Genomic DNA, 24818 nt, shown 5'->3' with positions numbered 1-24818 from the left:
CAGTATTCTGGCCTGGAGAATCCCATGGACAGAGGAACCTGGCAGGCTACAGTCTATGGGGTCACAAGAGTTGGACACGACTGAGCGACTAAACACATATATACATCAGTCAACAAAATTTCTTCAGAGAACATACAGCTTCTCCTATTATTCTGTAATAACAGAGTAATGGCTGCACAAAGATGTCCACATCCTAGTCCTGGAACCTTTGAATGTGTTACCTTACATGGTACAGGGGATGTTACAGCTGTGATTAAATTAAGGATCTTGAGATGGGGAGATTAGCCTAGGTAATCCAGGTGGGCTGATGTAATCATAAGGATCTGTATAAATAAAAGAGGGAGATGGGAGTCAGAGTGAGAGAAAGATGTGACTATCAAAGCAGAAACAACAAAAACTGGTTAGAACCTACTAGGCCTAAGATGGTGGAAGATTTGACTTCCACTAGACCTTGAGCTTCATTACACGCTCATTATAATACATCAGCATATGCTAACTGACACACCCACAGATGCTGTGACAGTTCAGAGGCTAACCATAAAAGGCCAAAAAGTGGGTGGTGGCCCAATCCCTACCCCTTCCCCAAAATAGCTTGAATAATCCTCCCAATCATTAGTGTATGAAGTTACCCAGCCCATAAAAACTAGCCATGCCTTACCCTAGGGCCTCTCTCACCTTCTGGAAGGGCCCACAGTCTGTCAAGGAGTGTGCATCTCCCTGAATAAATCTGCTTTCACTCTGCTTCAGCTCCCTCTTGAATTCCTTCCTGCTGGAAGCCAAGGGCCCATCCCAAGGACTCACCAGAGAGCTAGGATGTGACCATTCTCTCATACCCTCTTCTCCTGCAAGAAAATCATATTCTCTGGGTATAGAAAATTGACTGGAAGCAACCAATTAGAGGCTGTTTCTCTCACCTATATGATTTTATCTGCAAAAGAGAAGAAAGAAACAAAATAAATACGTTCCTTGTTTCATCCTTCGTGCTCTTCTGAACAAAAAACATTAAAGCGTTGAAAATAAAAACACATCTCTAAAGTTTAGAGGGAAAGGGATTAACAAACAATGCCGTCATGACAAGGACACATCAAACAAATCCAAACTGAGCGGCATTCTACAGAATAACAAGTCTGAGAGTAACATTGAAACATATACATTACCATATGTAAAACAGATAGCCAGTGGGAATTTGCTCTGTGACACAAAGAGCTCAAATCCAGGGTTTTGTGACAACCTAGAGGGGTGGGGTGGGGTGGGAGGGAGGTCAAAGAGGGAGGGGGCGTATGTATACCTATGGCTGGTTCATGGTGATGTTTGGCAGAAACCATCACAATATTGTAAAGCAATTATCCTCCAATTAAAAATAAATAAAATGATTTAAAAACAAAATAAGAAGTCTGTACTTTTAATGAAGAAAAAGACTGAAGAACCATTTCAGATGAAAGGAGATTAGAAGTGACAATTAAATGCCACACGTGAACCTGAATTCCATCCTGGTCTAGACATGTATTTTTCCTTTTGCCCTAAAAAGCATTACTGACACAATTGGCTCAATTTAAATGTCTGCACAAAGCTTATAGTATTACATTAATGGTCATATTTTTTTCACTGATATTGTATCAATGTCATCATTTTTATAAGTGCACTCGGGTTATATTGGAAAATACTCTTGGTTTTAGGAAATACTTGCTGAAAATTACTTCAAAGTAAAGGGGTATCATGTCTCCAAGTTTACTCTCAAGTATTTCAGAAAAAAAAACAATGATGTGTATTTCTAGAGAGATTGATAAAGCATATGTGATTTCAGGTTAGCTTTTGGAGAATCTGGGTGAGTGGCATATGGTAAATCTCTATTTTGGTAGCTTTTCTGTGTCTGAAATTGTTTCAAAGTAATAGTGAAGTGAAGTGAAAGTCACTTAGTCGTGTCCAACTCTTTGCGATCCCGTGGACTGTACAGTCTATGGAATTCTGCAGGCCAGAATACTGGAGTGGGTAGCCGTTCCCTTCTCCAGGGGACCTCCCCAACCCAGGGATCGAACCCCGGTCTCCCACACTGCAGGTGGATTCTTTACCAACTGAGGCACCAGGGAAGTCCTCAAAGTAATAATTAGCAAATACTGTGGTGGAATAAGGAGGAAGAGGGAAATATCCAGTGGATCTGCCTGCTGTCCAGGAGGCCAGGCATGGGGTCCATGGTGAATGAGCTGCCTGCCCAAGTTGGGTGTCGCAGTATCTAGGGGGAAGCTCTTAGGAACCAACACTTCTTTGGGGTGTGGCATCCAGTGTGACCCACAGTTTGGGGAGAGGTTCCTGCTCTCCTTAGCCCTGTTGCCTTCTCCCTTTCCCAACCCAGAGCTAACCTTTGTCATGGATTTGGCATGTCACCAGGCCATATTTTTCTACTTTCTCTACATGTACATGTATAAGCAGTTGTTGGAAAGCTCATTGAAATGAACTTAAGACTGAGGGAGGAGGAAAATGAGTTGGGTTAAGGCAAGGAACATAGGCCAAGAAAAGTTCTCACTAGGGATGTTTGCAGGAATTGGGAACCTCCCTGGAAATGAGAGCAAATGCCACAGAGAATGATTTACGTGTTTAAAAGAAAAGTTTTACACGTCATCTGTTGGACTGTATGTAGGAGGTCTGTCTTAAATGTGTTTCCAATTAAACCAAGCAATGGGTCCAGGGATAAAATGTGACCTTCCTCCCAACTCCTGTTCTGTGTCATAGCCTCAGGGTGGGAGGGAGAGCCCTTCCCAGCTGTGAAGAGCCAGTGGCTTGGAGACAATCTTTTCAAGGCCTGTGACCTGAGACAGCAAAATGTCAGGATGTATCCATTTCTGGTGCAGTACAGAAAAGTGAGAGGAAAGATAGAGGAAGAAAGAGTGATGGGAAGGACCTGGAAATCTCACAAGAGAACTCTTTGTTGATATAATCCTGCTCTTAGCAGAGAAGGAATTCCAAGAAAATGTGGTAGTTTGTAAACATATATAAGCATTCACCCAGTTTGACTGTTGTTTTGCTATAGCTTTAAGAAACAAATGCTTAGTGGATATTAAACAAGGTTTAATAGAAGTGCAGGTAGACAACATGTTAAAAACAAGGAAAAAAGGAAATTACCCTCTGTTTCTATTTTATTCCCTCTGTACCTTCTAACCAGTAACATGAGTTGTGTTAGTAGTGGTGAAGGTGAACTCTCTATCATAATAAAGACTTGTGCAAGGAACAAAAATAGGTGAATGCACATAGTACATTGACCTGGCCATTTGGTCCTTCTGGATAAAAGATTTAAAAAGATAAAAAGGGAAAGAAAACAGACCAAGGCAATTAAGTGTGGACTAATTTTCTGCTTGGAGGATGAGGAGGAATGAAGCAAAGGAGGTGGAGGAGAAATGATATTGGAACAATCACAATGATTCCAAATAAAAACCCACTTGAGCAATTGAGAACTTTGAGGTTCTGTCAAACTCAGAAACCATTAATTTTTTTTATATCTTTCAACCATGAGCAGAGGATCTATTATGTCAGTCACAGCATGTTCTTGCAATGGAATGCTTTGCAGGCTTTCCCAAGGATGGGTTATTTCTCTATGTTTTGACATGGAAAGGTATCCAAAATAGAATACTGAGTTCTAGTTTTTAAGCAAATAATATATAGTGCATAAAAGAAAAAAAGGAACTTCCCTGGTGATCCAGTGGTCAAGACTCCTGGCTTCCAGTGCGGGGGGCATAGGTTCAATCCCTGGTCAGAGAAGACCCCACATGCTGTATGGTTCATCCCCGCCCCCCCAAAAAAAGAAACTGAAAGCATAAATATGAAATTGTTAATGATATTTATGGGCTGGGAACGACTAGCATGTGTTTTCAGCATCTAGCATGAACCTCCCTCTTCCATACTGCACACAACATGAAGATCCATGACCTTGTCTTTCTCTTCTGTCTCCATCACAACCAGTTCACGTGAGTGGTAGCTGGGCTCTAGATGATGGGAGGTCAAGTTCAGAAGACTGAGCCAGTGGTGCAGTAAGGAAGCAAAAGTGTGAGTGTGCTCTGAGCAGATAGATTTACTTCCAGAGCCCTTAAACACATTCTAGTCAAATCTTGGGGAGGAAAAACAGTGAAAGAGGAGGATGAAAAAATATCGTCCAGCATCCACTTGAGTGTCTGTCTTTGTTTTGCCATCCTTTAGGTTTTCTGAACCAGACTCAGTTTATGTTGAGTTTGATCAGTTATGCCTTATCGTGTGGGCCCCTCTTGCACATTTTAACCCACCTGGCAGCACAGCCACATCCCCAGTGTCTACTTTGTCCTCTATAATTCTTCACCACGTTGACTCTGCCACAGACCCCAGTCTGGATCCTGCCCTTGTACCTTGGACACAACCCTGCATTCCCTGCGCGAATCTTCTTTTTCACCAAAGACACACGGAGTGATGTCCTGATTCTGTTTTGAGCTGGCCCCTCCTACATTCATGTCCCTCAGTGGCACTGAAGGATCCCCTCTGGGCCACAGGGACAGGACATAAATATCTGTGGAAATCAATGCTGGTGCCAAGAGGGCAGATAGTGGGTTGTCTGTGTTTCTGAGTTCTTGGCCCACGGGTCACAGTGGGAATCTGGCAAATGCTATGTATCCTCTTCGCAGAAAAGCTTATCCACTTGAAAAATTCTGTGGACAATTCCAAGGAGGGCACAAGCCATCTGAAGCCCATTCATACCCCAAAGATTATGCCTCTCCACATCCCTGGAACTGATGCTCTGTTTTAGGACAGAAAAGAGAGTGTTCACTGGAAACTAAAATGCAACTAAGTAAGGAGAAGCACATTTCTAGCATTCTTTTTACACTTAAAACTGCTTGGAGGTCCAAGGAACTGAAGATAAGCCAAACTAGTGAGTTGTAGTTATTAGCATGATGTTCTACCTGGAAGGAACAGCTTGTTTATTAGCACAGCTGTTGGCATATAGGTATACAGTCAGTAAGTAGCATACTGTCTGCTTGGGCGGTTCTTAAACATTTGGTAACAAGTCATTTGGGTTTAGTTCTGTGTGGTATGTGCATGTACACGTGTGTGCACATGTGCATGAATTTGTGTGTGCAAGCATGCATGTGGGAGTGTGTGTGTTCTTAGCAGTTTATAGAACTTAAATGTAAAAAAATATATGTATCTAAAAGATTTGATCTCCAAACTTATCATTTATATCTGTTATATAAGCTTGTATGTTTATATTTCAAATAGAGATATTGTTAAATATTTGATACTGTTATCCCTTTGTTCCTTTTGGCATTATGGACACTAACCTTTTAATGTCGCTGGTCCCTTTTCAGGGTGGACAAGCTTCATTTATACCATATCTGGAAATGTGTATATTGGTAAGTGATGAGTCTGTTGCTTTGGGTTCAATTGCAATATAAACTACTGCCAGGAAGAAAGGATAAGATGAAACCTTTTGTGTAATTGAATCCTTTGCCTCCTCCTGTCCGGCACTAGCCCTCTCTACACTGTAGTACATACTGGTATCCCCAGGGCAGGGCACCTCTCAGCTTCCAGCATGTTCAGTGAGGGAGAAGAATAACAGCACCAGTCATGACAGGAGCCATTTTACTGTAGCCTGTGCAAATGTCAGGTCCAGCCATGATTATGTGGGCTGACACCTTGCTAAGTTGTTGGCAACCCGCATACTGATAAGGGGGCTTCCCAGGTGGCACTAGTGGTAAAGAACCCACCTGCCAGTGCAGGAGACTTAAGAGATGTGGGTTCAATCCCTGGGTCGGGAAGATCCTGGGAGGTGGAAGAAGGTGAATTTGCTGTCCCAGGTGCTTCTGAGAAGTCTCAAAGTGAGGCCTTTTCTTTGAGTTTCCTGGAGGGATTCTATTCAAGCTATCCACGTGAATGTGCCCCTGGTAACACATCCTTTCTTGTCTGCCATCCCTTTCCTGTCTAACTTTCCCACTGCCTAGACGTGTTTCCTGGGACTGCCTCCCAGATAAGCTCCTTGGACTCAAATATGCACCTCAGGCTGTGATTCTGGGAAAAGCTACAGTAAGAGAACTAGCCTCCTTTCTCCCACTCTGGGCTCTTCATGGACAGGATAGGTGGTGTGGATGGGGGTGGTGGGAATAGAGCAGACCATCTGACCACTCCAAGATGCAAGCCAGGAATCCCATTTCTGAGACCCTCTTTGGTTGGGGGCTCTCCACCCCAACCTGCAGCACAGCCTCCTCAACAATGAACTTGCTGTCCTGACATGACTACCTCCTTGGACAACATACTCCCAGCCCCAGACAGCTGACTTCCTGGTACACTCTGCTCAGGGCTGGAAGGCCACACCCAGAGCCGGTTAAACTATTCTTTATATTCTCCAAAATGGGAGTTATCATTGCCTGAATTTAATCTTCTGAAAAATAATGGTAACCCAGAGCTTGTGTGTTTTGATTTTATATCATAGAAATGGGCTTAGTTCCTCTATTACCAATTAGCATTTCAATTATGGTTCAGAAGCAAAATTCATTTCTTTTGGCATTTGAGAAAGTGTGAAAACGATTTAGTAGTAGTATCACGAGTCCATTGGCATACACATTAAACTGTATTAACCATCTGGAAGGGATGAAGCATCATTTGTTTTTTATGATCTTTCGAAAATCTTGGTTTTCACATAGTATATACTTTCTACAAATGGAGAGTAATAGCCATTTTTTTAATGGAGGTAGCACCCCTGACTTAGCATTTCAAGAGAAATAAAATAATGCACAGATCTGGTTTCCTCGGTGTGTATGCCCAGAAGTGGGATTGCTGGGTCATATGGCAGTTCTTTTCCAGTTTTTTAAGAAATCTCCACACTGTTCTCCATAGCGGCTGTATAATGTATATTATCTAGGGTGAAACAGATCACCAGCCCAGGTTGGGTGCATGAGACAAGTGCTCGGACCTGGTGCACTGGGAAGACCCAGAGGGATCGGGTAGAGAGGGAGGTGGGAGGGGGGATCGGGATGGGGAATACATGTAAATCCATGGCTGATTCATGTCAATGTATGACAAAAACCACTACAATATTGTAAAGAAATTAGCCTCCAACTAATAAAAATAAATGAAAAAATAAAAAAAATTTAAAAAATAAAATAATGCACAAATGGAAAGTAATAAAGAAAACACATGGATTCAGAGCTGGTTTGGATACCAGAAATGTATAGAATGTGAAAGGACGGGGGCAGCAGATTTTCTCCAAAGGACCAGGTAGCAAGTATTTTCGTCATTGCAGGCTGTACAGTTTCTGTTGCAGTGACTCATTCCTGCCTTTGTAGCACAATAGTAGTCACAGGTGATACATACACGATTGGGGTGGTTGTTCCAATGAAACTTGATCCATGGCCAGTGAAATCAGATTTTTATACATTTTTCATGTGTCATGAACTACTCCTCTTGGGATTTTTCCCGATCATTTAAAAATGTAAAAACCCTTCTTAGCTTGTGTGCTCTACAAAAGCTCACATTTGGTTCTGGTTTTATAGGCAAGGAAAAATTTTTCCTCTACCGTTCTAGGTTCTCTTTTTGGCTGGGCTATGAGTTAAATCAACATAAGACAGATTAACAGTAGAAAAACAAGCTTAATTACATACGTACAGGAGTCCCGTAAGATATGAGACCCAAAGGCAAGTTGGGCAGACGCCGTCCTGAGCTAAAGAATGAAACAGGGACTTGGGGCTTCAAAGGGGAAGAGGGTGATTCACAGGATGATAAGAAGAGCAGATGTGGGGTCATGAGATGTTTGCCATGCCATGCACATGGGTCATTCAGATAAGTTATCTCTGGTGATAGTTCTTTGTACCAGGCTCCTTGTGTGAATTCCTTTAGGTAGGAATCTTTTGGGCCTTGATTGTCTTCAGCTGAAAACAGTCCGCATACCAAAGTGGCATATCTTGGAGAGGCTCTGAACCTGTTCAGTTTAAATGGTTGAAGGGGAGAAAGATGAACAGATAATCTTCAAAACCCGTTTCAGCCAGTAGGTACAACCTTGTTTCCTGACCGACCTTTAGTCCAAGAGTTTAACAAGTGAAAAGAGTTCAGTGGTTTGAGGGATAAGAAAGGCTTACACACCCACTTGTTTTTCTCAACGTGAGGCAGGATTTTCCTGAGTCATCTCTGCTCATTGGCCCTGTCACTTCTCATGACCATGAGCCACAAGTGCAAAACATCTGGCAGGAAATGGGGTCACAGTCTGGAGTGCTGGAGCAAACTTGCATCTGTCCAGGGTAATGGGGACCATGGAGAGGATGTAGATCATGAAACTTCTCTCCTGGGAATCTGCTTCAGCCAATGAGGAGCTGGCCAGATGACCTCATTTAAATTTTATCTCCTGTTCACCCTCTCCTCCCCCGAGTGGAGATGGTAATGAGAAAAACAAAAGGGCAAGAACAAATAACTAGAGAAGAAACAACAAAACAGAAATAATGTGTGCTGACCTATAAAATCTAGAGAGAATCCCGAAACTGCTGATTTTATTGCCTCAATTTTATCTTGATTATAAAACCAGGATGGCACCAGCCAACCAGATGGCAGGAAGTGATAAGCAAGTAATTGTCTTTTTCAAGCTGTCAGGTACCTCCATTCTATTGAAATAGATGTTATAAATATGTACTTAACTATGGGGCTGGAATATATAGACTGCAGTTTGGCTGGAGAAGGTAGCCTGGGGAATTCCGTAGATGGAGATTTAAGAGGACTATTAAAAATATTAATTGATACAGGAAGTACTTAAAAGATGGACATCAGTAGATTTAGTTTGAGTAAGAACAGATGGAGTTTGAAGGTTAGAAAATGCTGGACATTAACTAGTTGTCTAAGTTAGATTCTTTTTCTTGAGTATTTTGTTTTTAATTGGAGGACAATTGCTTTACATTGTTCTGTTAGTTTCTGCTCTACAACAAGATGAATCAGCTGTATGTATACACATATCCCTTCCCTGTTGAGTTGCCTTCCCACCTCCCAATCCCACCTCTTTAGGTCATCAGGGAGCACCAAGCTGAGGTCCCTTCATTATACAGCAGCTTCCCACTGGCTGTCTATTTTATGCATGATAGTCTATATATGTCAGTTCTACTCTTTCAAGTCGTGCCAGCCTCTCCATCCCCCTGTGTCCACGAGTTTGTTCTCTATGTCTCTGTCTCTATTCCTGCCCTGCAAATAAGTTTATCAGTAACATTTTTCTAGATTACGTATATAACCATTAGTATATGAAATTTCTTTTTCTGACTTACTTCACTTTGTATGACAGAGTCTAGGTTGACTCACATCACTATAAATGACCCAATTTCATCCATTTTATGGCTAAGTAATATTCCATTATATATATGTACCACAATTTCTTTATCTGTTCTTTTGTCAATGGACATCTAGATATTTTTAAGTTCATAGTGAGTACTTCCCTGGTGGTCCAGTGGTTACGAATCCACCTGCCAATGCAGGGGACATGGGTTCTATCCCTGATCTGGGAAGATTCCACATGCCGTGGGGCAACTAAGCCCACATGCCACAACTACTGAGGTCATACTCTAGAGCCCAAGAGCCACAGTTGCTGAGCCTATGTGCTACAGTTATTGAAGCCCCTGAGCCTAGAGCCTGTGCTCTGCAACAAGAAGCCACCACAGTCAGAAGCCCACATACCACAACAACAGAGTAGCCCCTGCTGGCTGCAACTGTGTGCTGCCCGTGTGCAGCAAGGAAGATTCAGAGCAGCCAAGAATAAATCAATACTTTTTCAAAAAAATTTAAAAAGTGAAGTTCATGGTGAATATGGTGAAGCCATATGCTGCTGCTGCTGCTAAGTCGCTTCAGTCATGTCCAACTCTGTGCGACCCCATAGACGGCAGCCCACCAGGCTCCGCCATCCCTGGGATTCTCCAGGCAAGAACACTGGAGTGGGTTGCCATTTCCTTCTCCAATGCATGGATGCATGCTAAGTCACTTCAGTCATGTCTGACTCTGTGCGACCCCATCGACGGCAGCCCACCAGGCTCTTCTGTCTACAGGATTCTCTAGGCAAGAATACTGGAGTGGGTTGCCAATTCCCCTCTGGGTGAAGCCATATAATTGCACGCTAATAACACTCTGAGGCTTCCCTGATAGCTCAGTTGGTAAAGAATCCACCTGCAATGCAGGAGATCCCGGTTCGATTCCTGGGTCAGGAAGATCCACTGGAGAAGGGATAGGCTACCCACTCCAGAATTCTTGGGCTTCCCTTGTAGCTCAGCTGGTAAAGAATCTGCCTGCAATGCAGGAGACCTGGGTTCGATCCCTGGGTTGGGAAGATCCCCTGGAGAAGGGAAAGGCTACCCACTCCAGTATTCTGGCCTGGAGAATTCCATGGACTGTATAGTCCATGGGGTCACAAAGAGTCGGATACGACTGAGCGACTTTCACACAATGCCCTGAAGAAGTGATGGAATTAGCAGAACTAAAATAAGACAAATAGAATTCGTACTTCCTTATTTAAGAGTATATTTGAAATGTTTTATGGTTTTCCAGGATCTTCTTATTTTCTGATACATTGTGTTTTTTTCAAGCCTTCCAGGCTGACTATTGAATAGTAGCTTTAAAAATGGTGCAGGAGAGAGACCTTTGATAGCAGTCTTTTATTGAGGCAACAAGTATCTTGACCAGCCCTCAGCTGAAATCTTCTGTGGTATATGATTTTTAAAAAAATTAAAACAACATGATCAGAAAACCAGCAGATCCCTAGGATACCAGTACTGAACGTCTTCCCTGCAGCTGAAATGAAAATGACATTACACATTAACAGAGAGATCAACACAGTAGAGGAGTTTATACCCTGTATGCCTGAAGCCTGGGACAGTTTGTCAACTTGGATGCCAGTCCTCTAGCAGACGGAGTATCAGGTATACTGTTGAGGCTTAGAAAATATATTTAGAAATCTAAAAATATTTGTTTGTGGTTATTGAGATGACAACTAACTGGTTTATGTGGGTAGTAAAATGTTTCACAGTTATTTAAATAAGTAGTAATTAATGCTCACTATGTGCTCTGCCCTTTGCTTTTGGTTCTGGGGGTATGAAAAAGTTCGACACAGACCGTGAATCTCAATAAAGGTGGGAAAACACACAAGAAGGCAGGTGTGATTCTGAGGCACCTGAAGGCAGTGTTTTCAAATCAGTTTATGCCAGTGGCACCAGTGATTGCAGTTATGCGATTTAATTGAATATTTAAATTTAACAAAATAAGTGTGAAAAGAGTTCGTATTTCTAGAGCAACTAAAGTCAAATGCTTTGTAAAAGTGAATTGTTAAAGAAAACCCCTTGAGTTAGTATGGCAGAGATGACAGTAAAAGATTGGGGGAAGCTGATAATCTAGCAAGATTTCAGTGGTGCGTTATGGGTATGCTTCAATCCAATCCAATTTCTAAAAAGTGGCAGATGGATTCACATTTACACTTTGAAGTATTGGCATATAAAATTGATGATACCAAAATCTCTGATAGAAGTACCAGAATGTATGGGTCAGAGAGTAAATGGGATAGCAGTTTTTGTAAAGAGAAGAAGAAAAAGGAAATCTGGTGTATGGGGAGAAGTTTCACAGCAGTTAACCACACACTGACTTTAAAGTATGTTTGAGTATTTTGGCCTTTCATGACTGTTTAGGCAAACAAAAATATTTGCAATTCAATTGTTTTCTTTCAAATTTTCCTTAACTGCACTATTAGATTTAACATTCTTGGCGAAGCTTTGCAATGGAAACTATTTATTATCTGATTTGGCCTGATTTATAATTGAAAGTAGTCAGAACCAATAGAATGTATTTTCTTTGAGACTTATTTTAGGTTCAGGAGATAACCAGGTGGATGAAACAGCATAGAAATGACATGAAGATACAATCAGTCTTTGCTTTCTGTGATCCTGTTTTAAACATTTCATTAAATAATACTGAAGCTAAGGTACATTTAGAATGATTAATCTGAAAAACCCAACCGTCTAGTGTCTATAAAAAAGGTCTGCCTTACAGTGGAGCATTTCAAATAACCTCTTCAAAATCAACACTGTGATTCCTCTCCTAGATCATCAAGTAGAATGGCAGAATTGCATTTGGTATAAAATTAGAATGAACACTCTTAGGGAAATATGAACTCTTTCTAAATTAAGATTTTGTTACAGACCAATGAACTGCAGTCAAGCAAGCTACCCTGATAGGAGGTGCAGAGAAATCCCAGTTCAGCATTTTTTTGAAAGCTGTCTCTTGCCAGCTCATTCTATCAAAACATAGCAAAAGGGGCTTTATAAACTGTTTTGGTCTCTCTATCATAAAACATCCTACATGATAAAATTAGGGGCTAGGGGTAGACCATATGGGTAATGGGTGTTATATACAAATTTGTTGAAGATAGCAACATGGTTCATTGCTCACAGAAAATCTCAGTGTAGCACACTTAATAAAAGGCTGCTCCATTATCACAGTGAAAAATATTACCCCACTCTAAATGAGATTATTCTTAGACTCCGAGACGTCTCTTTTATTGCCACATCCTTGCATGAGTGGAAAATCAATGGAGTTTATCATTCACTGCTATGACAACTGTTAACCTAAATCTTTGGTGGAGAAGAAGCCTTTAGTGATGTGATGGGGCTGGCTCTTGGCAGCTCACAGGATTTGGTTGTGTACATCTTCCCTGACCTCAGATTGGTAGCTTGAAACTGGTCACAGTAGGAGCATTTACACCGTGGAAATTGGCACACACTACACATCAGGTTGGTTCTTCCCCTTGTCCTTGAAAGCAAGTTGGTAAACATTAACCAGCACACTACTGCCTCTGAGACAGAAGTTCTTTTCTTTTCAATTTTTGGTTGTGCTGGGTCTTCATTGGTGCAAGTTGGCTTTCTCTAGTTGTGGCGAGCTGGAGCTACTCTTCATTGAGATGTTCAGGCTTCTCATTGCAGTGACTTCGCTTGTTGTGGAGCATGGGCTCTAGGTGCAGGGGCTTCAGTAGTTGCAGCTCAGGGACTCTAGAGTGCGGGCTTCAGTGGTTGTGGTGTTTGGAGTTATTGCCGCATAACATGTGGGATCTTCCTGGACCAGGGATCGAACCTGTGTCCCCTGCATTGGCAGGCAGATTGAGACAGAGGTTCTTAAACTTTTTTGTTCCATGGATCCTTTTGAGATTTGCCAAAGCCCCACCTCTGAACAATGTTTTTTTTTTTTTTTAATTCAATGAAGTCATTAAATGGTTCAAAGAACAAGTCTATGATATAGTTCCATGTATGCTTCTCTAATGACATTTGTAATAACATGATCCAGAAGCAGATTTAAATTAGGTTAAGTAGTGATTAACGTAAATTGATTTTGAGATCTCTGCAATGCTAGTGAGGTAAGAAAATATCTATAATTTCTACTGGAGACAAAGTCATTGGTCCAGCTAATACGGCTATGATTTTTTCTGAGGGGGGGCCTACATTCATGACTGAAAGAAAGGCCACATTTCAGGTAGCTGTTTGTGAAAGTAAAGATGTCATTTGTTTTCCTTACAAGCCCGTGACTGCTTTGAATTCTATCCAGGGACCCCTTGGGAACACACTGACTCTGGGTTAAGAAGGCCTCTCTCAGAATCCTCTTTCACATTTTTAAGCATCACAATGAACCTTTCTGCTTCATATAGGTTATCTCCAAAGTAGAGGTAAAAGGGAGGACTTCTCTAGAAAATATGACTATCGTTGAACTCCAGCCAGTATTCACAAAATTCACAAATAATGTTTCTGTTTATATGGTAATTCCTCAAGCTCTTGTTTTCACTTAAATAAGCACTTCCACCTTGATTATTCAGCTATAGCTCTATCATGTCAGGTGAATGCTTTTATTTACAGCCCAGAATGTCATGTAGCCCAGACATCATGCTTGAAATCTTCACTCTGTTGTCCATGCACATGTCTTTCTCAACCCTACCTCTCAAACCCACCCATCTTTCTCTGTTCACTCTCCAAGCTCAGACTGGAATTCATTTCCAGTTAGACTGTTAGAATAAACTCCTAACAGCTCATTCTAACTTCAGTCTTGCCTCCTCCAATTTATTCTGTGCTCTGCTTTCAGTTATTTCTCCAGAACACAGATCTAACCATTTCACACACACATCCTTTCCTCAGAGTGTATTTCCTTGAGCTGATGCCAGTCTTCATGGCCATCATTCCCCCCAAAAGAATGTCCCAGAAATGATAGAAGGTTCCCCATTTCCCCAGGCATGCCCTGCATATTCCCAGCCCCTCACAGTCTATCCTCTTTTCTAGAAAGCCCTTCATCCTTGTTTTGCCTTCTGTTGGTCTATCTGATCCTGCAGAATTCTACAGTCCCTATTCTCTCATTGAACTTTGTTTTTTCCTTTCTTGTTGCCTTTAACACACAATTTCAGTTTGTATTATTTCATCTGTGAGCCTCAATATAGAAGGGATGGAAATATACCCAACCTGAACTTACTGGGCTTCCCAGGTGCCTCATTGGTAAAGAATCCACCTGCCAGTGAGACCCAGAAGGTGCAGGTTCAATCCCTGGGTCGGGAAGATCCCCTGGAGGAGGAAATGGTAACCTACTCCAGCATTCTTGCCTGGAAAATTCCATGGACAGAGAAGCCTGGCAGACTACAGTTGATGGGATTGCAAAGAGTCAGACATGACTAAGCGACTAACACACACACACACACACACACACACACACACGTGTAACTTTGTTCTGTATTTGTAAATGTGATGTTATATTTTCATAATTTAAAAAATAAAAAAGAAAAAATCTTAGGTTTATAATTGACCCAAGGAAACACTCTCATTAGCATATGATGCCAAGGACTTTGCTTATTAATTAATCTATTAGGTGTAACATTATAAGTGTAAGTAGAAACACAATATAGGATTCATCTCCTTTTCTACATTGGCAAACAAGCCAGTTTTGGACTTTAATAATTGCAAATACCATCAACCAAGAGATTTAAGGAGGTTCCTAAGTCTGTTATTTCTGAACTTGAAATTAATATTGTGATGCTGTATAGTTAACCAGATTTATAATCATATGAGAAATGTTCCATCATGAGGACTAAATTAAGTGGGTCATCCTTTTTGTAGGACCTGATGATGCACAGCAAAAAATAGAACCTCATCACACAGTCGTGCTGGGAGAAGGTGACAGTGTTCATGTGGAGAACAAGGTAAAATTAAAAATATTTCTTTTTTCAAAAAACTTTTTTGTTTTTAAAAAATGTTAGTATAATTTTAAATGTTACTTTCCATTAACAGTTATTACAAAATTTTGGCTATATTCCCCATGTTGTACAATACATTCTTGAGCCTATCTCAAGAATGCACCCAGTGGTTTATATCTCCTAATCCCTCATCCCTATATTACCCCTCCCCTACCCCTGGTGACCACTAGTTGTTTTCTGTATCTGTGAGTCTGCTTTATTTGTTATATTCACTAGTTTATTGTATTTTTTAGATTCTACATTAAGTATTATCATATAGTATCTCTCTTTCTCTGTCTGACTTACTTCAATTAACATAATGCTGTTTAAGTCCATCCATGTTGATACAAATAGCAAACTTCCATTTTTTATGGCTGAGTAATATTACATTGTATATATGTACCACATTGTCTTTATCCATTAATCTGTTGATGGACACTTAAATTGCTTTAATCTTTTTAACTTGTACTTTCTACTAGTTTCCAGTTTCCAAAAAAAATGCCCAAATCTCCTGTGTACCTGGATAATTTTTTCTCTTCCTCAGGGAAAGAAACTGTGCCACAAGTTTATCAACCAGTTTCATTAACTTCAGTTATTTCTAGTGGTTTATTTTAAGGTATTACCTATACTGATTCCTCATCTTTAGGAATCATCGAAAGTCCAAATTGTTTACCCCTAGAAATATGAATCTGAGGCAACAGTTCTCCTTGTCTCTTATTTTTTCTTTCTTTATACACTTGATTGATTTTATCTTTGGCATAAGTGAAAATGGATCAGCACTCTAGGGGTATAAATGTAGATCTCCATACATAGTCCCATGGAGCCCTTTGAAATTTGGCCCCATGTCGAACTGAGAAGAATATATGCTCTATCTCGTAGTCTTTTTGTGTTGAATCCTTGCTTTGTAAGTAAAGTTTCTGATATTTTCAAGGAGCTTTTTAATCTTTGCTGACAGATTTCTTCCTCGTGTTACTTCTTTTATTCCTTTGGACAAGTCACTGACCATCTTGTGAGCCTATGAGGCCCATATGGCTGCTTTGTGCCATTCTAATAAGGAAAATTGAGGAGACAGTTGTGCCAAAGCTCCTGCAAAGTTGAATTTTGAAAAGTAGGGATTAAAACTGTGTCAGCATGCATGTGACTGGCAGAGAGGCCATCTGACTGACTGCCAGCTCTCCGACCCTGGCATGGTAGAATTCAGTGGGTGTGAGGAAGGTTGCCTTTGCTGACTGTTCCCCTATTGCTCCTTTAATTCTCTGTGGTACCTCCAGGAGCAGTGAAGTCAAGCGAGGCAGAGGCCCGTGAGCTCTAGAGGAAATGCGTATCTTGGGGTCCGTGCTCACTGTTATTAGGTTAAACTGTATGAAACTGCCATGTCTGACCTACAAAAATGATGATTTCATCTGTTTCCACCCAATGCACGAAAGAGGCATTGAAGCTATATATAAGCCAGAGAGCCTCCTGACACCAGGTTAGGCTGTAACATTACCTGGTTTAACTTGACAACCTCAGACCTCTCTGTGATGTAGCACAGGGCACACTGCAGGTGATCAGGATTTGGAAGCTGAAGCAGAACACCAGAATGAAGATGTGAGGGGAGCCAGAAATAGGGAGGCAGTGGGATGTAAAAAAAAATTGTCGGCTGAAGTCATCAGTTCTGTGACCCAGGGGCAAGGTTCTATTACATGCCCCTCTGTAATTTTGACTGTATGCAAGTGTAGCTTGAGCCATCAAGACATTAGGAAGAGCTGTTAGTTCCAAAAATTAGCCTTTACATGAGCGTGTAGCACTTATATCCCGGAAGAGTAGAAAGTCCCCCTTAGACACCACAGGAAGAGCCTGTGACGGTGTGAATCTTGGCCTTGCCACTCATTAGCCACATGACTTTGGACACAGTTCTCAACCCGCCCTGGGCTTTGTTCAGCTTTTTGTCTGCAGATTTGAAATCATGATGCCAGCTGCATGGGGCTGTCAGACTATGTGTGATTATGCAGGTCAAGAGTCTAGGCCACATCTAGCATGGGGCTCGGTAATTTATGCCCAATAGACCAGATGTAAACTTTTCCTAAAGTTTCATTGAATCCCAGTCACACCCATTCATTTCCATTTGTCTGTGGATGCTTTCATACCATAGGTAAGTGGCTGTGACAGAGACTGGGTGGCCCACGAAGCCTAAAATCTTTACTCTCTGGCTCTTTACAAGGACAGCTTTGCTTACCCCTAATCTAGTACACAGTGGGTGTCCATTGATGATAGCTGGAAAGTTCACTGATCTAAACACTTGATGTGACAGGTGGTCATGCCACATACATGTTACTTAATGAGGATTCATACCTTGGGTCCTCAGGTTTAGGACACGTAATTTTCTGCAGCTAGAAAAAGGCCTTAAAGGACTCTTATTCAATTGGGCTCCAGGCCAGAGGTGTCTTCACTCAGGACTAGGAGTAGCCTGAGGATGAAAGAATGACCTGTGCCTTCATGGTTCTCCCCTGTTCCCCCGTGCACAGAGTTGTGGGCAGGAATGAGGAGCTGATAGGTAGTCCCTGGATTTCCTCTGTTTTGCCCTTCCTCTGCTTCTCATTCTGTGTCTTCACCCTCATGCCTGTCTCCCTGGTAGCCCAGGAGTCTGGGTGGGTTTCTTCAGAATGGCCAGTCCTTGGGCAGATGAGGAGGACAGCGAAGAGTTGATGTAGACCACATCTTGGACCAGCACATTTTAGGCCACAGGGAGCTCTGTCTTTCTCACTCAGAGTGTGGATTATCTTTTGTGACTGTACTCTGAAGTCTTCAAGGAGGGGAAGCAACTGCAGGGGGCTTGGTGTATACTGAAGAGTTGTTAAGCCAGACTCTTTGATTTCTGAGAAGAAGCCCAAACCCCAGCATTGACTTCAAAATGGCCCTAACTTTTATGTTGTTCTTAGAGATGGAGCTCAACCCCGGGCTACTCTGGACATTTAAGCCTGGAGTGGAATGGCCACCCTGGAACAGCCTGTGTTCTGAGCATTCAGGCTCCCTGTGCTGCTTTGGCAGCAAGGTACCACAGTTAGTACCCTGGTTGCTAACATGGCTCCCTGATCAGGAGCACATGGATTTGATGTGAAGGCTTGGTCTCACCTTTAAACTTGTGTTTGTACTAGTGTCCTATTGAGAAAGTCTTAAGCCTCATGGTTAACAGACTTACTTGTAGTTTGTCAAGGTAGACAATCAATTCCTCTTTGACTGCCACTGAAACCATACTTGAGAGTAATGGTACTCTTTAACAAATTTGTCTTTCAATTTTTAATTAAATGTTAATCTGTATTAATTTAATGTATTCCCCATGAATGGTGCCAGTTAAAGAGTACCATTTAAAGTTAGAGACAACTTTTTGCTGATGTATAAAAATTCATAGTAAAATAAACCATTAATCTTCAAAAACTGGCAACAGTTCATTGTTTTCACTTTCACTTGACCTAAGAAATATAAACAATGAAATCGAGTAAGAATAATTGCATGCAATTAAGTCCTGTTAAATCTCACTTTCTGGTAATGTTTTTCAGGTAATATTTCACTATAATAAATGTTCCTGAAGCAAAAGCATGCCTTTAGATTCATTCTCAGAGTCCAAGAGCCATCTCAAGCTTTGTATTGAATATTTCTGATCAATAAAACAAACTCTGAATGCATATTCACAGTGTAGAAGTTATCACCAGCTTAGATGAATCTTAGGGCTTCATCTGGGCTTCAAATCATTCTTGTCGTTATCAGTGGAACTCAAGACATATCTTGGTGATTTTTATGGAATAACAGAACATTTTGTAAAAGTGAATTGTTACATAAACCCAGAAGGTCCTGACTCAAAACTAAACTCTGAGAAGGTGTGCCAAAGTGAAAGACATGTTCTGGATCCCAAAAAATCATGAGTGTAGGTTGGGGCAGCTATCCATGAAGCAGTAGGTGGACTTCTGTTACCTTTGTATGAGAGTCTTTTTATCAGACCCCAATAGGGCACTGACATAGATCCACACAGGGACTCATGACCTTCAATAGGTCTTTCCTTCTGCTTGCTTTGACCAGTCTTCTCATTTGATATTGTACCCAAGGTCACCTTGCCATAGACGAGAACTTTTCAAGATGGCAGCAATTGCACTCTAGTGCACAAGCCACAGGAGAAGGCGATGGCACCCCACTCCAGTACTCTTGCCTGGAAAATCCCGTGGACAGAGGAGCTTGGTGGGCTGCAGTCCATGGGGTCGTGAAGAGTCGGACACAACTGAGCGACTTCACTTTCACTTTTCACTTTCATGCGTTGGAGAAGGAAATGGCAACCCACTCCAGTATTCTTGCCTGGAGAATCCCAGGGACGGGGGAGCCTGGTGGGCTGCAGTCTATGGGGTTGCACAGAGTTGGACACGACTGACGCGACTTAGCAGCAGCAGCAGCACAAGCCACAAGAGCACTCTAGTGAAAATTCAGAAAGATCATCAGCTTTCACCAAAGAAGGCTAGGTAAGGGAAGAAAAACGATGCACTTAAGGGAAAAGAAAAAGACCCAAAACATCTGGCTTAGGTTAGAGGACAAGGGTCCATGCAGTGGTTAATTTTGTGAAAAAGTCATTGGAGCTTGGACCAGCCTGCCGCTTTCTGAAATGGAAAGCCCAATACCCAAACAACTCAACACCCAGCAGATGGATCATTTTTCATTTCAGACCAAACACTAGTGTCCTTTTATCCTACTGTCTGACTTGTAAATGAAAGTCATCATTTGATTTGACAAATGTCAAAAGGGACAAAACTTGAATTTTGAGCACTTTAGTATTATTCCAAATTGTGTAAACTGTAGGACACATTTGTCACTCACAAAAGATGTATCTTCTGAATTAAGAAACTTACATTCTGAGGAGTCATAAACCTGTGACACAAGGAGGTTGGCCTTTTCTTTCCTTTTCTCTTATGACTCCTGATCCTTTTTCCCCTGTTTCCTGAACCTAGAAGTCAAGTGCTTAGCTCCTCCAAAAACAAACACCTCAAAACAGTTTGTAGTGATATCTCCCTCGGATTAAAGCATATATGATGTAATACCAGTGATCAGAACTATTTATAAGATACTTTTCTTGAATGTGTCATTTGATTCACACTGAAATTTCGCCCCTTCAAAGCCCTTAGTAAATAAATCTTTTTTGATAACTTCATGCTTTGTTTTTTTTTATTTATTTTTATTAGTTGGAGGCTAATTACTTTACAATATTGTAGTGGTTTTTGTCATACATTGACATGAATCAGCCATGGATTTACATGTATTCCCTATCCCGATCCCCCCTCCCACCTCCCTTAAGTTGAATTTTTTAGTCACTTAAACATGACATTGAATAAGAAAACATTTAAGTTGAATAAGAAACCCTCCCCTTTCTTGTGGACTCTTGGGCTACTGCATGATACTCTGCACAGTTTAACTTACTCATAACCTTGGGTCATCAGCATGTAAATATATTGATTACTCTCCTGAGCTATAAAGTATGATGATGTCTTTAGGGCCTGCTGGCTCCTACAGTAAGTGGTCCTAGACTAGTTTTTAAGCTTCTATGTCTGTTTTTCATAGTTTTGTTTGTTTTTTTGTTTTTAATTTCCATAATTGATGTTAAGCTATCCATTTCCTTGTACTGCTGTATAGTGGTGCTTTCCTATCTTCTAGCTTTGAATCTCATGGATCTGATGACCACAAAGCCTAACTATTAACATTGTATACAGTGTCACAATAAGTGGGAATTGAATGAGGGTCTATGCTGAGGTTAAAATACTAATCTAGAAGATGGGGTTTATGACATCTATTTTTAAAATTTGAATTAGCAGAAGCCTTTTTAGTTTACTCTTTTTTTTTTTAACTCCTGACTCAGGACTTCTTTATTGCATGCTTGAAATATGCCCCAGTATGCAGTGGTTTTTTTTTTTTTAACCTCCTAAAATATAACAGTTTCAATTACTTGCCACATATCTGTTTTTAAAAGGCAAAGGACGTTTACTGCCCTCCCCAAAATGTCATTTACTTTTCTGTCAAATGTAATTGAATTTTCAATTTTGTTTGAAGGATATTGCTTTACAATGTTACAGTGGTCTCTGCCTTACACCATCGCAAATCAGTCGTCAGTTGAGTTCAGTTGCGTCTGACTCTTTGCAACCCCATGGACTGCAACATGCCAGGCTTCCCTGTCCATCACCAATTACTGGAGCTTACTCAAACTCATGTCCATCAAGTCGGTGATACCATCCGACCATCTCATCCTCTGTCGTCCTCTTCTCCTGCCTTCAATCTTTCCCAGCATCAGGGTTTTTTCCAGTGAGTCAGTTCTTCGCATCAGGTGGCCAGAGTATTGGAGCTCCAGCTTAAGCATCAATCCTTCCAATGAATACTCAGGTCTGATCTCCTTTAGGCTTGACTGGTTTGATCTCCTTGCTGTCCAAGGGACTCTCAAGAGTCTTCTCCAACACCACAGTTCAAAAGCATCAATTCTTTGGCGCTCAGCTTTCTTTATGGTCCAACACTCACATCCATACATGACTACTAGAAAAAACCATAGTTTTAAGAATACTGCAGTGGGTTGCCATTTCCTTCTCCAGGGGATCTTCCTGACCGAGGGATCAATCCTAGGTCTCCTGTGTTGCAGGCAGATTCTTTACCAACTGAGCCACCAGGGAAGCCCGACTGACACTTGACTAGTCAGACCTTTGTTGGTGAAGTAATGTCTCTGCTTTTTAATATGCTGTCTAGGTTTGTCATAACTTTTCTTCCAGGGAGTAAGCATTTTTTAATTTCATGGCTGCAGTCACCAATCTGCAGTGATTTTGGAGCCCAAGGAAATAAAGTCTGTCACTGTTTCCATTGTTTCCCCATCTATTTGCCATGAAGTGATGGAACCAGATGCCATGATCTTAGTTTTTTGAATGTTGAGTTTTAAGCCAGCTTTTTCACTCTCCTCTTTCACTTTCCTCTAGAGGCTCTTTAGTTCCTTTTCGCTTTCTGCCATAAGGGTATTGTCACCTGCATATCTGAGGTTATTGATATTTCTCCCTGCAATCTTGATTCCAGCTTGTGCTTCATCCAGCCCAGCATTTCTCATGATGTACTCTGCATATAAGTTAAATAAGCAAAAAACAAAATAAAAATAAAAAAGTTAAATAAGCAAGGTGACAATATTACAGCCTTGACATACTCCTTTCCCGATTTGGAACCAGTCTGTTGTTCCATGTCCAGTTCTAACTATTTTTTCTTGACCTGCATACAGGTTTCTCATGAGGCAGGTAAGGTGGTCTGGTATTCCCATCTCTCTAAGAATTTTCCAGTTTGTTGTGATCCACACAAAGGCTTTAGCATAATCAATAAAGCCGGAGTAGATGCCTTTCTGGAATTCCTTTGCTTTTTCTATGATCCAACGGATGTTGGCAATTTGATCTCTGGTTCCTCTGCCTTTTCTAAATCCAGCTTGAACATCTGGAAATTCTCGGTTCATGTAATGTTGAAGCCTAGCTTGGAGAATTTTCAGCATTACTTTGCTATCATGTGAGATGAGTAATTGTGCGATAGTTTGAGCATTCTTTGGCATTGCCTTTCGGTGGAATTGGAATGAAACGTGACCTTTTCCAGTCCTGCGGCCACTGCTGAGTTTACCAAATTTGTTGGCATATTAAGTGTAGCACTTTAACAGCATCATCTTTTAGGATTTCAAATAACTCAGCTGGAATTCCATCACCTCCACTAGCTTTGTTTGTAGTGATTTTTCCTGAGGCCCATTTGACTTCACACTCCAGGATGTCTGACTCTAGGTGAGTGATCACAGCATCGTGGTCATCTAGGTCATAAGATCTTTTTTGTATAGTTCCTCTGTGTATTCTTGCCACCTTTTCTTAATATCTTCTGCTTCTGTTAGGTCCATAACATTTCTGTCCTTTATTGAGCCCATCTTTGCATGAAATGTTCCCTTGGTATCTCTAATTTTCTTGAAGAGATCTCTCGTCTTTCCAATTCTGTTGTGTTCCTCTATTTTTTTGCATTGATCACTTAAGAAGGCTTTCTTATTGCTCTTTGCTATTCTTTGGAACTCTGCATTCAGATGGATATATGTTTCATTTTCTCCTTTGCCTTTCGTTTCTCTTTTCTCAGCTATTTGTAAGGCCTCCTCATACAATCATTTTGCATTTCTTCTTATTGGTCTCTACCTTACATCATTGCAAATCAGTCATAGTTATGTATATATATATTCCCTCCCTCTTGAGCCTCCCCTCTCCCCGCCCCATCCCACTCCTCTAGGTTGTCACAGAGTGCCGGGCTGGGCTCCCTGTGTTATATAGCAACTTCCCACTAGTTATCTGTTAGACACATGAGAGTGTATATATGTCAGTGCTATTTTCTAAATTTATCCAGCCTCTCCTTCCCCTGCTTTGTCCACAAGTCTGTTCTCTACATCTGGGTCTCTATTTCTTCTCTCTAAATAGCTTACTCTGTTGATTTTTAGCTGAGTTCACATTAGTACATTTTGACAGCAAATAGGGAGTAAATTAAGACTTTCACAGAAATCATTTGACCATATTTTATCACAAATGTGGTGGGAGGTTCTTCTGCTGGTTTCTCTGGCATGATTGTGTCAGAAGACATTAGCAATAGGAGGGCTGTCTGGAAGTTTACAGCACCCTAATGATTTTTGGGCTCCAAAATCACTGCAGATGGTGATTGCAGCCATGAAATTAAAAGACGCTTACTCCTTGGATGGAAAATTATGACCAACCTAGATAGCATATGAAAAAGCAGAGACATTATTTTGCCAACAAAGGTCCGTCTAGTCAAGGCTACGGTTTTTCCAGCAGTCATGTATGGATGTGGGAGTTGGACTGTGAAGAAAGCTGAGCGCCGAAAAATTGATGCTTTTGAACTGTGGTGTTGGAGAAGACTCTTGAGAGTCCCTTGGACTGCAAGGAGATCCAACCAGTCCATCCTAAAGGAGATCAGTCCTGGGTGTTCATTGGAAGGACTGATGCTGAAGCTGCAACTCCAGTACTTTGGCCACCTGATGTGAAGAGTTGACTCGTTGGGAAAGAGCCTGATGCTGGGAGGGATTGGGGGCAGGAGAAGAAGCGGACAACAGAGGATGAGATGGCTGGATGGCATCACCGACTCGATGGACATGAGTTTGAGTAAACTCCAGGAGTTGGTGATGGACAGGGAGCCCTGGCGTGCTGCAATTCACGGGGTCGCAAAGAGTCAGACACGACTGAGCGACTGAACTGAACTGAATGATGTACAGAAAATCTCCCTAGTGATGTATAGAAAAGTATATCTTTCCCTGCATCCACACTAATATTGGATTTAATAATTAATATTTTTTTCAGTTTCAGGAATAAAAGACCTCATCTTAATTGTAAACAAAAACAATAGGATCCTTTTGGAGAGAAACTTGCCTGAGCAGATGTCCCTGGGATGTTTTTATAAGGTTCCATTTAGTGCAGCATTTCTGGGGCATATTTTATACTAATAGTAATAAATGTTGAAAGTAATAAAATGTTCCTTTTGGATTTGCATAAATAATTTTCCATTCTCAAAATTAAAATTTTAGTAGGAAATTATAAGCTCTATAATA

General features: G+C 41.2%; 1 protein-coding gene across 2 annotated transcripts in view; it reads left to right on the top strand.

The window, feature by feature from the left end:
• PIR (pirin) overlaps nt 1-24818 on the top strand; it is a 95741-nt gene that overhangs the window by 64519 nt on the left and 6404 nt on the right. For both annotated transcript variants that reach the window (XM_043458998.1, XM_043458997.1), the window contains 2 exons: nt 5322-5366; nt 15099-15181. In XM_043458998.1, the coding sequence (XP_043314933.1) occupies nt 5322-5366; nt 15099-15181 (128 nt within the window). The remainder of the gene's footprint in view (nt 1-5321; nt 5367-15098; nt 15182-24818) is intronic.

The sequence above is a fragment of the Cervus canadensis genome, chromosome X, assembly GCF_019320065.1.
Source record: "Cervus canadensis isolate Bull #8, Minnesota chromosome X, ASM1932006v1, whole genome shotgun sequence".
Taxonomy (NCBI): Eukaryota; Metazoa; Chordata; class Mammalia; order Artiodactyla; family Cervidae; genus Cervus; species Cervus canadensis.
The sequence above is the reverse complement of the archived record's forward strand: the minus strand, read 5'-3'. Positions and strand labels throughout refer to the sequence as shown.